The sequence below is a fragment of the Colletotrichum acutatum genome, assembly GCF_030867785.1.
Source record: "Colletotrichum acutatum strain CBS 112980 chromosome Unknown BDZ83scaffold_11, whole genome shotgun sequence".
Taxonomy (NCBI): domain Eukaryota; kingdom Fungi; phylum Ascomycota; class Sordariomycetes; order Glomerellales; family Glomerellaceae; genus Colletotrichum; species Colletotrichum acutatum.
In genome coordinates this window covers 78,185-91,364 of record NW_026849005.1, presented here as the reverse complement: position 1 = coordinate 91,364, position 13,180 = coordinate 78,185, and the positions used below count along the sequence as shown (strand labels likewise).

The following is a 13,180-nucleotide window of genomic DNA, read 5'->3' as shown; positions in this document are numbered from 1 at the left end:
GTCCGCGTCTGCGGACGAATCAAGCGAGACTTGGACAAAAAGGCTGATTACTACCTAGTAATGCAGCCTGCAGGAGCTCTCAAGGGTGGTGTATTTACTCCCAGCATCCTCACGGCTCATTGCTAAACTCATAGAAGAACCGTTTCGTGTACTGATATCCCCAGCTCCGTAGCCCATGTGTATACTCCATTTCAAGCACCGTATTATCACAGTCTCGTCATCTAAGCCCAAGCAGGAACAATACTTCCCAGAACGTCAGCAGTTGCTACTCAAGATAGGTGGGTTACACACAGCTCACGCACCGTAACATCAATCGGAAACCAGCTCATCTAAGAAAGCGAGAGAGAGACACACACACACACACACACAAAACACAAGCTGCCTGTATAAGCGGCAGCTTCCCAGCGAATCAGCACGCAACAAGAGCGCCCGACGATCGCCAAGTTGCGAGATGGCACACGTCAAGATCTCCCCGAAGCGGAAACCTCCTCATACCTTACCGCGTAAGGTGGGAGCTATGAAGAAACCAACCCCTCCAAAGGAACCCCCAAAACCCCCACCTTGGACACACGCCGCAGCAGTAAGAACATGGAAGTTCAAAGGCCACCGCCTTCACCGGGAGGTAACCCGGCCGTCTCGGCGTTACACGTCACTAGCCAAAGACAAAACCTACTTCCTTCCATTCGTACAAGATAAGGTGAGAAAAAGCGACAGGTCTCAGAAGCTAGAATAAAACCGCCCCTCCTCTTCGGAGGAACACCTTGATAATGGAAAGAATAGCCCGCCGGTATTATTCCCAAGCGGAAACCCTTTCAAACACGACAAGCTGCTCAGCTTGGCAGCAACACCCTTCAACTCTTCCCTTCCCTCACCCAATCCCAGGCCCGTTCCATGATCCCCCAAGCTGCGCGATCCGAAGCGAGGGAGGAGTAGGACAGCAAGAGTCATGCCTGTCCATCAAAAGTGGATGACTCTGAAGATACAGTTCGTCTGAAGGGCTACGCCATTCCTACGATGCCCATGTCTTCAGTGTCAAGATCTAGGTCTAAAAGTCTCATCTCACCAAACTCTCTTTCCAGCCCTAGCCTCGCCGCCAAATTCCACTTTCACAAACGCCCCCTCGTTGTGTCAGCATTTTCTGAGCTTCTTAATTCGCGATCTTAATCTTCCTGGTTCAGGGACTTTCCCGACGGAGCACAAGCTGAAAGAAGCTGCTCATGCGCGCGTGACCACCAGAGTTTCAGCTCCCGATGCGGATGAAACCATTCAGGGTAGCAATAGCGGCACAAATACCACGCTATCACGTCTGCCTCACAACCGTCAACTATAGCGAGAAGCATCATCAGTGTGAGAGAACTCTCTTTGGTATTTGAGCTAAGTAAATTGAGCGGCTATCCAGTAGGTTACAGGAGGAAGCCAAAGTAATATCGTCACGCCATGTGTAGCAGGATAGGTTTCGCGCCGCAACAGCCAACGATTAAGACGAAATCCGATTCAGCTCCTCAAAGCCACCTGCCCATGCTTTCGTCGTTGTCCTCGCTTTCACCTAGTTGACGAAGGGTCGACGTGGTGACCAGATGGCACCAAGGACAACAAACCAGACATATCGGCTGCCACAGGCTCAGCTCTTCTGCCCAAGAAGTCCGCCATTAAGTATGTCGCAAAGGCCCTCCCCGACCTCTTACTACTCCACAAACATCAGTACCTCGTCACCGCACCATGGGTATATAAGTCGACTGTTCGAAATAAAAGGGGAGGGCGCACTGCGTGCGTGTTCGTCATAAAACTAAGATCGCGTATCGTTGTCTCATCAGAACCACTCGCATAGGGTACTGGAATTGGTCTGTGAAGGCTTCCGAGTGGCCATCGTGATTCGAAGCGATGCCGCGTTGAAGAAGAAAGTTTCGTTCGTTCGTCTAGGATTGATGACATTAGGCGGGTCGTCGCAGAAATATAGTTACTTCGTCTCTATGTGCAAAAAGCCAAGGGAGTCAAGTGAACTGCGGTCAGTGGAAACGTTAAGCGCGTTTCATTAAGAGTCGCTGGTCAATGTCGCCCGAGGGAAATTTCGACCTCTCTGTGAGGCCGAAGTCAATACAAGCTCGATGCCCAAACGCCGTAGCCCATGCTGGAAAGACAACTATTTCGTTTAGGTGTATGCAAAACTCAGTAAATTGGCCTTGCTTTTTTCATGAAAAAGATGAGTGTCCTTGGTGAGCGCTGGAACCTTCAGTCGAGACATCTCCCTCAATAGTTTTCCTCCAGTGTTCTGGCAAGCAGACGCAAACGAGGGGGAAGGCCTTGATCTCGCCGCTCACGGGCGGCGAATTGTCTTGATGTCGGCCAGAGGTGTTGGAAACACCGCTGTCTCGTTGGGCCTGTCGTCGAGCTTCCCATTCATCGGCCCGCTCGTCCACCAGAATACCCGTTGCCCAACCGTCATCCCAGATACCCACAATCTTGAGCATGTCGCCGCGTTCGAGAGTAAATTCATCGGGGGCACGGGGTTGGTAGGCCCAGAGTGTAGCGACTCTATCACCGGGGTGGATATCGTCTTGAGAGTAGTAATCCTTGAAGAATGGCAGCTGTTCAGATTGCTGGCTGGCCATGCCTTGTGGGGACGACATTCCGGCGCTCGTTGGCGATTGCGGATCCGCCAGGACTGAGCTACTGGATAGAGATCCGGTCCTCCGGATGTTAGTGGGAGGGGGCCGTAGAACACCAGCTCTGGATTCCGACTCGGGGCTGTCTCCAAATTCGGATGAGGACGGATCGTCACCTCTCCTCCTGCCTGTCATATATCCTGCTGCTCCTCCAGCGGCGGCGGCCATGAGGGGGCCACTGTTGCGACTAGGTGGAACAGGAGCCGGGTCTGATGCGCTCTCCAAAGCTGACATCCGGGCGATTCGGCCGCCGGGCAAGACTTCGTAACCGCTCGTGGTCTGGGCCGGTGCTATCTTAACCGTAGACGGTCCTTGCCTCGAGGGGGACGGTTGGTTGAACACACTGCCCTTTTGGCTCCCACGTCTTCTTCTTTTGGCGAGCAAGATGCATGCGAAGATGAGACCGGCAAGCAACAGGGCGCCGACCACGCTGCCGATAACGATGCCGGCTATGGCACCACCTGATAGGCCTTTGGATGCAGCTGCTGTATTTGACGGGGTCGGGGTCGCCGTTGCCGTTGGAGGTGCAAAGGTCATGGTAGGGAAAATGGAGGGTAGCGTGACTCCGGCACAACGCTGGTCGATGTTCGAGTTGTAGCAACATGTGTCAGTAGAGTTAATACCACCAGATGCGCAATAGGAGCACAATCCCACGGTGCTGTTGCCGTATCCACAGTTTTCCTTTTCGTTGGCGATGCCTTGAATGCAGTTGGAAGATGACAGAGACCCGGCAGGCAGAGCGCAGTTGGTGAAGTCTGCTCGAATTTGATTGACGAGATTGCTGCCCGGATTGCCACAGAGACTGCTGTCCGAGGTGAGCAGAGCCTCACTCTGTGCGAATTCGGCCTTGGATTCATGTCAGCAACTGTCGCAACTGCTACCAGTTCCACGAGTCACTTACACAAGTATCGGCGCACACGGGCCGTGAGTTGGATGCAGTCAAATTGCATGCGTCGATCGAATTCTGAACAATTGAGTTGCAGACAACCGTAGCCGTGAAACGTGCATATAGCTCATCCGGGTTGGTAAGATTGACATTGCTACAGCCAAGTAATGTTTGATACCTTGTTACGTGTGAGCAAAAGCATTTACGAAATCGCCGACGGATGAGCTTACTTCTCCCGCACGTATGTTGTCTCAAGATAAGACGACATCTGCTGATCAAATGTTTCCCTGCTGGACACATATTGAAGGAAAGGGCTATCAAGGATAGTCAGTGTTAGGACACGGCAATTAGTGATTGCACAACGTACAAAATCCCCGCCACAAAGCCTGTCGTCGAAACGGATGCTGATTGGAAAGCTGAACATGTCGTCGATCCCTGCAGAGAAATACAGCTTGACTGCGCCGAAACCACTGCCGCGGACAGCACTGACGAAAGTGCTGCTCTCGCTATTTGACCCATCACTCTTCCTCTGCCTGTGGGCTTTTCTTTGCCGGTGGTAGATATTGTCGTTCCGTAGCTCGTGGCCACCAGCTTGAGAGGCTCGATTTGAAGTCGTGGCTCAGAGAAGGATCCCGTTCATGACTATCTTTCCAAGATGTCACAGATCGTTGTCCCGGAGGAATTTCTTGGCGGGCCGAACGGGAGATCGTCGCGAATGTTTGACAGCTAAAGTAAAGAGTGCTTGTGGCTCTGAGAGATGCTGGACGAGTGATAGTCGTAACCAAAAAGGGTTCGGGCGGTGGTTCAATTGATTTTGTAAAGAGGCCGAATCGTTTTCACTGAGCTGTGGTTGTTGTCGTCGTCGGGAAAAGAGGCGAAACGGTGGGTAGGTAGGTGGTTGATCAACTGGTGTCAATTGAGGAAATAGCTCTAGGTAGGGACCGAGGAAGGTGAGAGGCTGTCGAATGCTCGGGACTTGGGTCGCGATTAACGTATTGACATGGAAACCGGGTTGAGATTTCGTCGCAGGAAGGAGGTTGACCAAGAGATTTAGAAATAGGTACTCGGAGAACTGCACCACTAGGTCGGTGGGTTGCGAGAGATAAGAGGCTGAAAGAGAGTAAGTAAGTGAAGGCAAACAAAGGGTGATTGACAATATTCGGGTAGGAATACAATTAGGAGGATGCAGTCAAGATCCGAGATTTGTAAGGAAATTCGACGTGTCACGGTCGGGCTCGTCGAGGCGAGAGAAGAAGGGAAAGGCGATGATGTTGTTTTGAGGCGGGACGAAGCTCGCAACCACACAAACACACACACTCACGCGCGGGAGGGAAAGGGAAGGGGAGGCAAGAGGAGCACTCTGCGGCTGGTACGGGAGGACCTTGGGGAAAATAGGGAAAATTTGGAAGGCAGCAAGCAGCGCGAGGGACATGGGATGGGCACATGGGCACAGCCGATTATCAGAGGTGCGGTGGAAGGTACCTTCCCAAGTCTTTCCACACTTCCTTCCCTCAGGTTGACCCCGGGCCGGGACCTGGGCGGTGGACCATGGACCAGGCCTGAATGGCGACGGCACGCGGCGGGAAGGTGCAACTAAGAGGTTTGGAGGTGTGGACTTTCTTCTCTGGTAAGGATGGAAGTTCTTTCTGGACGCGAACTGGGGCCATATGAACATGGGACATGGGGCATGGATGTAAGGAGGCTGGGGCCCTTGCCTTCTTTGGGTCTTTGGGGAGAGACTCCCACTCTGAGAGAGAAAAGGAAAGAGATGAGAGCGCACCATCAAAAAAGAAAGTCGCCCACCTCACGGCCATCACCCATCTGCAGGAAAGCCATCCGCGCGACTTTCTCTCCAATGAGAAAGAGAGACTACCAGAGACCCGTCAGCTGTGGACGATATGAGTGGCTGCGCTACCAAAGAGGCACAGAGGCTACTCCAGTCTGGCCACCATCTGTGTGGGCAACCGCTCAGAAACTTGGGTACATGCCATGTATTCCTTGGGTGCTGCAAGTTGCGAGTTGCGACCAGGAAGGTAAAGAAAGTTGATGGTAAGAACAAACAGTACGTACTTTCCCCCTCGTACCTGGCAACGTACCAGCTACCCCTGCTCTTCACGAGAACTTGGGAAGCAACGACCACCGGAATTGTCAGAAACAGGCAAGGCGCCTTGATCATTCAAAATTGGTGGAGCAGGGGAGCAACTACGAGCTGACAGGGGCGTCTCAGGGTCTCCCCTCGTCGGCCATGGATCAAACTGCCAACACTGCACTACGCCCGTCCAATCCTCTCTTATCGTTGGTCTCTACTCCGTTTTCTCCCCATTTGAATCCGTCCCCTCCGTCGCTATGGATATATCCCATTTGCATAAACCACAATAAACCCCTTCATCGCAACCTTGGCCCGTGGCCACCAGCACAAACTTCCCCCTTTCATGGGCATACGGAGTAGACAAGGCCCGTGGTTCGGCTCGTCAACTTAACCTCAAGGCTGTCACCGTTGTTTTTATCATCATCTTCTCGGAACATTTCCTAACAGTGTCCCGTCCCGAGTACTTGGAATCCAAGCGCCTCAACGCCGGCAGATTCTACGGATACATCTGGAGAGACAACAAGACGGTTGGTCACCTGCCGTTTCTTTCCGCCTCCTTTTCATTTCCTTAACTTCACTCCCAGAGACACTCAATCCTATGGCACCAAGCCATCCTACCATCCGTTTCTATTTTCAAACTTCCACTGCTCACGTCTACGTTGTATTTACGGCGTCACAACACCAATGTGCTGGCAATGTGGGCAATGAAAACAAACACCACCTGAAGATGACGAGGAAGACTAGGAACATGAATTGAATGGCTTCCACCATGGGGGGACCATCCCTCTTCCCCCGGCTTCGTCAGGTCAGTGCGGCAATGGCGGGAAATCAGCCGTCGGCAACACGTCCTCCTCGTCGTTGATCAATCTTCACACCACACAGTCTTCCTTGTCGAAGCTTGATTATCGCGATGGTTAGCCCGCTCGTGTCACTCGCTGCCATCCCATCTCAGATAATGGCTGTGATGGGAAGTCTAGCCAAACCGCTCAGCATCTCAGCAACAAGAATGAAGAAACCCATCAAACTGCAAACGATCGTGCCAGCGTTGGCAAGGGAGAGCCATGTCTCGAGATACCATGTGCCGATACACGCTTGTTGGCAGACTGTCTCACGGCTATCGACTCGTGTTTCAACCCACTTTGTTCTACACAGTCACTTCCTCAGCTTCTTGAAGACACCTCGCAGGCTCACAGTCAGTAAGGATACGAATACCTACTCGCTATCCAAGCCATTTCCCCTCATCCATCCGTTGTGATCTTGATGCATTTTCTGGGGTACTGCCGGCACCCTCCCCGTCCGAACACGGTTCACAAGACGGTTGTGGGCGACAGCTCGCATACTGGCTGGTGCAGGACGGCCGAAATCGGCAAAGTGGACAACTGCATCCACCAGAAAACGATCAATTAGGAAACGGGCAACAATCTGCACAACGAACTCATTATGTTTGCAAGGCGACTGGGCGTCGGTGTGGTGGCTTTCTCACCATCAGGCTTGTGCAGGTACATGTGTCCGCAGAGTCACACTGCAGCAGCGCAGCTGTGGCGCGACGCAGCATACTGGTTGCTGCTCGCAGACTGCAATCATGGCCATTGCATTGGCATTGCCATTCACGTTTCAACAAGACGATGACGCGAGCTGTCAAACTGCGGACTTCCATCATCGTCAGCCCAAAAACAGAGCTCCATAAGCTAAGTGAGCATAAACATGGTATCCATTCAGCGAAGAAACATCCACAAACTGCCGAATAGACTCGAGGGGCAACCAAGGCAGTTGGCAAAGCGGAGTAATAGGCGAAATTACCACGACTTCGCGCATGTCTCAACTCTATCAATACTGGGCTCTGATTGGTGAGGCTCACAATGCTTCAGGATTACAGCAGGGGTTGCGACTATAGTGGGGGCGAGAGCAGCGCAACTCCATCGCTCCCTGACCCAGAAACCACGTCGGCTACTGGCGATGCCAGCGTTTGCGAAATGAAAGATGGTCCCAGCGCTGCCTCTACCTTGCGTGGCACGGACAAGGTCTAGCCACTTCGTCGGATTGTTCCCAAGGATGAACGCGCCGTTTGGACGATCTACCCAATGACAGCTCGCCTTCATTCCGACCCCATCATATCTCAATTAGGTCGCCAGTCAGCAGCGCCGAGTTCTCGAATTCAGCACTCGAGGCTTGACTGCGAATTGTCCAATACTCGAATCCGATAACAATGCCGATCATTGTCGTGTTTCAAGCCGGACCATTTGCGGGATTCCACATCCGTAGACCAAGATTTCGGCCGTTTGTTCACCACGCGGCCAGCCGCTCCCGCTGTCACGGAGAACTCACTCAACCCTGAATCGAAGCACGTGCAATGATCAGCAAACAAACATAGAACCGGCGTGGGATGAGTGAGAAACATCGCAAATCGTCGAGCTTGAGTGTCTTCAACTGCTCGTCCCATTTTCACTGCCAATCGCTTGTTGCAATACACGTCAGCCGACCATGGAACAGTTCGGATCCGAGGTCAAATCCCGACTTCGGGTAAGCACGCTGAAAGTCTATATCCACACGTCTCGCGGCTGTGAGGCACAGGAGGCTGGGTTGTGCGTAAGAATCTCCTCGCCGTCTGTCCTCAATTGTGACGCCAGTCTCATCTTCGCTGTTGAGTACCAGCGATGTTGTGGGTGAGGATGATCCCTTGCATCGACATTTCCAGGCTCAGCAGTCACACACGGAGTATCCGCGCATACTGCCTCAGTTCAGGTTTAGTCGGGCACGACAACTCTAGATTTTTGCCACAGTTCGGACCGCTCTTTCATGTCTTGAGACACCGGCGCCGCGCAATATGGTTTACCTTGCATGCCGTGGGAAGCAGACGGATCCGAGCGTGCATGTTGCCGCTAAGTCTTAGGCTAAAACGCCCTGCCATTGGCTTTGTGTTGGCTTGTCGTCGAAAGCTATCAGCTACTATGCTTCCTTCTTCAAGAACGTGGCAAGCGTTTGCCCCATCGAACTAAAATACCTATCCACACATCCAACAAAGATCAATAAAGAAACGTTTCTGACTTGAGACCGTTGCTCACCACACTACTGCACATAACGGCGTTCGAGTGACTGCGTATTTCTTAGGTACTCAGTACACTTGACAGCTCCGAGTGTCTTGATTGCCTTGTTTAAGTAAGAGTTGGAAGGAAACGGCTCCGCTGTCAAATTGAGAAACGGCCGCCGTCGGCAACTACTCGCGGAGCGGCGTTTGAGAAACGACACGCAGCAGATATTCTTTGAGGACTGCTGCGGCCTCGCCGTTATTGCCTCCTATGCGGCGAAACGGTGGTGTCACATCGGTTGATAAACTGCGGCTGACACAGCTACGACTAAAGCATGGCAAGTTCATGCTAATTGAACAGACGCATACCTCCGGATACTACTACCTCGGATTCATCACCCGGGAGAAACTGCTCCTATGCCTCGCAGAAGACATGACCTGATTGGTATATAGTCCAAAAAAGCTTGAATATTGTTCCTCAATCGGTGGATAACCCTAAACGATTTAAGGTCCAACATTCGGGTCTGTTAATGGCATTGCACTAAGGCACTCTTTTTCCGATCGTCTGGTCGCGGGACATCAAAACGGTGTTGTCGCAACGTCAATATGCGTCAAAATCCCATGTGCGACGGTCGTATCAACGGACACTATCGGGAGGTTCTCAAAGTGGTTCTGCATTCTCTGGACAATCCGTCTGCTCCAAGGTTTTGTCATCTCAAAGAAGCTTCCACAGCATTGGAAAACATCTCTATTCCGTTCAATGTTGACACGAGCAATGTGCCATGGACATCTTCTCACGCAGTGTTACCATGCCTCACAGTCATGTTGAATATCAAACAATAATCATCGCCTGTGCCAGCTTGGAATTCTCTTCCAAGTCACGGGAGTCTAGCACAACCCCCAAGGGGGGAAAAATGGTTGTGCAACAGGTGGAAAGCTCAAGTGTCCGATGCTACACACTACAGCCGAGTTTGGCAATGAGTTGTGCATTGCCGGGTCTGATCAACGTTAAGAGTCTTGGACGAGAAAGCTTGAGTGTCTGGCCGCTTGAATCAACGAGGTTGTTCCATCGAGCTTCATGTGAGCTTCAATGTCTGTCGAGCCCATGGTCCTTATGCAGCATCATCTGACCTTCTAGGTAGCCAGAGGGGCATTTATTTTGACTCGATACCCTTTTCAAGAGCGGCGTATTATGGGCTGGACACGCCTCATGAATCACGGGACGCATCTCAACGACACCCATCAACCATAAAAAGCTCGCCCATGCCATTCTTGTCAATGAGTAAGGGTATGTTGATATGGTCGATTAGAGGCCACATTGTCTTCAAACCGAATACGGGCGAAGACCAACATAAGCATTCACCGCCGCTAGCTCTTGTTCAATGTTCTAGCAAATTACTGCCAGAAACTCTGGATTCGACATGGCTCATAAAGAGAGATTCACGAGCCGTTATTTCCGACAATTGGACACACAAAGTCGAAGTCCGGTCAGCACCGGTCCCTTACTTTCAAGGTCCGTGAGCGTCGCTTCCCAGCCATCGACATCGCTCGCTGCGGGACTAACGGCGGCGCACGTCCAAGAGGGATGCGGACCACCGACATTGACTGTCCCAGGTAGACCGGCAAGGGACCGATGGGAAACATGTCTCTGCACCGCAACCTTACTGTGCAATGACATGCCCCCTTCCTCTTTCCCCGATCTATAGTGGCCGGCGATGAGATGGGGGCAAACACCTACAGCCTTGTTCTGCATTAGTTTGACTGGGGCTGAGTCGTCTCGCAAGTTTCCGACATGTGCGAACTCTTTCTCTGTTCTCAAGCATCCGAGCCTACAGAGATCTTACATGTTGCGTGCCGCGTGCCGCCGCAAGCGTGAAGCGTGAAGCGGAAGCGATGATCGCGAGGGGCAAGGCTCTACTTCTTAGGCTCGCTATTCGCTCCTCGGGTCGATCCTACGGCTTCAAGTACGATGGGTCATGAAGGGTGAATTTGAGGAAGAGGCCGACTACTACAATCGAGGAGGAGAGTATGGGGTATGAGAGGCAATATACTGTCATCTCGTTTCTTCACAACGCCATTCTATCTATGAGACGAACTCCCAACGCTCACCACCCTCGCCCATTCTTCGAGAACACCACAAAAGACCGCACAAACTCTCACCGAGGGCCAATCCGACTCTTTCTCGCTCTCAGCTCCCCTCAGCTCTTGCCACAGGCTGAAACTCGCATCCGCCTTTGCCTTTGCCTCGCCCGTCACACTCTCTTCCCCATGTCCGTGCCGAATAGCTTACATAGACCAACGCACCCTTCGCCGACGCTAAGAAAGAACGCACTCGAAGCTCAGACGAACATGTTTCCGCGCGGCAGACACGATGATAAAGAATTGCTCTTACCCCGGTCTTTTCCAAGAAACGAGCCGTACGGAATGAGGGGAGAGAGAGAGGGTTCTTTCCTCTCTTTTGACTTGCATTCGGGGTGGCTATCACGTTTGGTTGAGATTCACTCCTCCTAGCACGAGCATGAGCATGAGCACTGGCTGCCAATCATCCTCGACTGTCCAGCTCTTTGAGTCTCCTCCTCCCCGGCTGTAGCTGTTTTGCAGGTGCTGCTTGGCTTGCCAGCAGCTTCAAGCCTGTGAATAGCTACTACCCCTGACAGGTACTTTATCAGAATGGCGGCACTTATACCCATTGGGGCTCCGGTTCGTCTACCCTCTATTCCCTGCCCCCTTCCTGTCCAGTATTACAAGAAAAATGAGAACCTCACAGCTAACATCGCAACCTCCTTTCCGCCTACCAGCTGCCTCTGTATGGGCCTCCTTACCCCCCACAAGTGGCCGCCCTGGGCCTTATCCCAGACGTGAGGGTAGACGTTCCAATCTGCATCATCCTCATCATCTTCTTCTTCGCCGCCGCCCTCCTCAACGGCGCAATCTTCATCCGCAACAATGGCCGGGGCCACAAGTTCCTCCCCTCGGGCGTCCTCGTCGGCTTCTGCCTCACCCGCATCATCGCCCTCTCCCTCCGCATCGCCTGGGCCACCCAGCCCTGGAACGTCTCCCTCAACATCGCGGCAGCCGTCTTCGCCGCCGCCGGCGTTGTCCTCCTCTTCGTCCTCAACCTCCTCTTCACCCACCGCCTCCTCCGCGGCCTCCATCCCAACATTGGCTGGCTGGCTGCCGTCAATGTCTTCTTCCTCTTCACCTACTTCCTCATCTTCGTCTGCCTCGTCTGCGCCATCACCGCCCTCGTCGTCAGCTTCTACACCCTCGACCCGGTAAGCCTTTACGACTGCCGCGTCGTCCAGCTCTTCACCTCCACCACACTAGCCCTCATCGCCTTCCTCCCCATCCCCATCCTCCTCTTCGCCGCCTTCTACCCGGGTCTCCGCCGCCCTGAGCCCTTCGGCTACGGCTCCCTCACCACGAAAATTATCCTCGTCCTCACCGCCGCGACCCTCATGACCATCGGCGCCGCCTACCGCTGCGCCGTAAACTACGCCGTCCGCCCCGTCCTCTTCCCCGGCTGGTGGCACCACAAGGCCTGCTATTACATCTTCAACTACGACCTCGAGCTCGTCGTCATCTTCCTCTACGCCCTCTTCCGCTTCGACCTCCGCTTCCACGTCCCCGACGGCGCCTGCAAGCCGGGCCACTACGCAAAGGGCCAGCACGCCTACAAACGCGTCAGCACCCTCACCGTCCGCGAGAGGTTCCGCGGCGGCCGCAGCGGCCGCCACGGAGGGCGCCACGGCGTCATCAGCTCCTTCTCCAGACGCACCACGACGGCGGTGCGAGGACGAGCCTCGTCTCGCACAGAGTACTTCACCCCGAGCGGTTACCTCGCTACCGACTACACCCCGAGCAGCTACTTTACGGGATCCGGGAACAGCCGAAGCGGCTACTTTGGCGGGACGCGTTCGTCGGGGAGTAGCCGGTCCGAGGAGATCAGCAACGAGATCAACGTGGGTATAGGCGGTCTAGGCATCGGGGGAAGAAGGAGAGAGATCTTCCGAGAGCGCGTAATTGTCGAGAAGAAGGTGAGAAGGGGTCGACCAACCAGGAGGAAGACGAGCGAGGAGAGGAGGCGAAGTCATGAACGTCGGCGTCGGCGGCATAGGAGGTGAGGAAGAATCATAGGGACCAGGGTACAACGTTACATCCGGCATATAGTCCAGGAAAGATGATGTACGATGACGACGATGCATAATTGGGAGGTTCTGAATACGGACCTACAGGCGCAAGGCGATCATTTGTCGTGTACATTAATAAAATAGCAGCTTGGAAGCTCACCTTGAAGGCATCGGCCCGCGACTTGGTTGTATCCATGCGTGGCAGGTCAGGGTGTAAAACGGAACTTGGAACATCAGCTTGTCATTAACATCGACACCTTCTTTGTTGCCGGCGGTCTATGATGAGTATCTAACGTGATGACAGAGGAAAGCGTCCAGGATACACCAGGAACCTTAATGCTAAGGAACTCTCGCGCTCCTAATCGAGCGTCCTGGGGCCATTCTGTT

At 53.3% G+C, this 13,180-nt stretch overlaps 5 protein-coding genes across 5 annotated transcripts; 4 read left to right on the top strand and 1 right to left on the bottom strand.

Annotated features, from left to right (window-relative positions):
• Positions 1-107: 107 nt before the first annotated feature.
• BDZ83DRAFT_31874 (uncharacterized protein) lies at positions 108-947 on the top strand. Its single transcript, XM_060502356.1, has 2 exons — positions 108-278; positions 339-947. Exons 1-2 carry the CDS (start codon positions 176-178, stop codon positions 731-733), a joined length of 498 nt encoding a protein of 165 aa, XP_060369480.1. The 5' UTR covers positions 108-175; the 3' UTR covers positions 734-947.
• A 1,113-nt stretch (positions 948-2,060) lies between these two features.
• Positions 2,061-4,080, bottom strand: BDZ83DRAFT_31862 (uncharacterized protein). The gene is made up of 3 exons (XM_060502354.1): positions 3,780-4,080; positions 3,565-3,727; positions 2,061-3,509 (listed from the first exon to the last, which is right to left on the bottom strand). The coding sequence occupies exons 1-3, from the start codon at positions 3,971-3,973 to the stop codon at positions 2,190-2,192; spliced, it is 1,677 nt and encodes a 558-aa protein (XP_060369479.1). The 5' UTR covers positions 3,974-4,080; the 3' UTR covers positions 2,061-2,189.
• A 1,458-nt stretch (positions 4,081-5,538) lies between these two features.
• On the top strand, positions 5,539-7,767 carry BDZ83DRAFT_727158 (uncharacterized protein; the record flags this gene model as incomplete). Its single annotated transcript, XM_060512776.1, has 5 exons — positions 5,539-5,582; positions 5,964-6,165; positions 6,557-6,834; positions 7,090-7,137; positions 7,533-7,767. 5 exons carry the CDS (start codon positions 5,539-5,541, stop codon positions 7,663-7,665), a joined length of 705 nt encoding a protein of 234 aa, XP_060369478.1. The 3' UTR covers positions 7,666-7,767.
• Positions 7,768-8,185: 418 nt separating this feature from the next.
• BDZ83DRAFT_31834 (uncharacterized protein) lies at positions 8,186-8,784 on the top strand. Its single transcript, XM_060502353.1, has one exon. The coding sequence runs from the start codon at positions 8,293-8,295 to the stop codon at positions 8,632-8,634; it is 342 nt and encodes a 113-aa protein (XP_060369477.1). The 5' UTR covers positions 8,186-8,292; the 3' UTR covers positions 8,635-8,784.
• A 2,686-nt stretch (positions 8,785-11,470) lies between these two features.
• BDZ83DRAFT_568426 (uncharacterized protein) lies at positions 11,471-12,787 on the top strand (the record flags this gene model as incomplete). Its single annotated transcript, XM_060504068.1, has 2 exons — positions 11,471-12,372; positions 12,424-12,787. Coding segments are annotated over 2 exons (1,266 nt in total), but the record flags the coding sequence as incomplete, so codon positions are not given.
• Between the last annotated feature and the right edge of the window lie 393 nt (positions 12,788-13,180).

What these genes read in the sequence shown, in the direction of transcription:
- BDZ83DRAFT_31862 (XM_060502354.1), bottom strand. Translation starts at nt 3,973, where the DNA reads ATGTTCAGCTTTCCAATCAGCATCCGTTTCGACGACAGGCTTTGTGGC. An exon ending in ACAACATACGTGCGGGAGAA is followed by an intron (nt 3,728 to 3,779) that starts GTAAGCTCATCC and finishes ACACGTAACAAG; the next exon opens with GTATCAAACATTACTTGGCT. An exon ending in CCGTGTGCGCCGATACTTGT is followed by an intron (nt 3,510 to 3,564) that starts GTAAGTGACTCG and finishes CATGAATCCAAG; the next exon opens with GCCGAATTCGCACAGAGTGA.
- BDZ83DRAFT_31874 (XM_060502356.1), top strand. Translation starts at nt 176, where the DNA reads ATGTGTATACTCCATTTCAAGCACCGTATTATCACAGTCTCGTCATCT. An exon ending in GCAGTTGCTACTCAAGATAG is followed by an intron (nt 279 to 338) that starts GTGGGTTACACA and finishes CATCTAAGAAAG; the next exon opens with CGAGAGAGAGACACACACAC.
- BDZ83DRAFT_31834 (XM_060502353.1), top strand. Translation starts at nt 8,293, where the DNA reads ATGTTGTGGGTGAGGATGATCCCTTGCATCGACATTTCCAGGCTCAGC.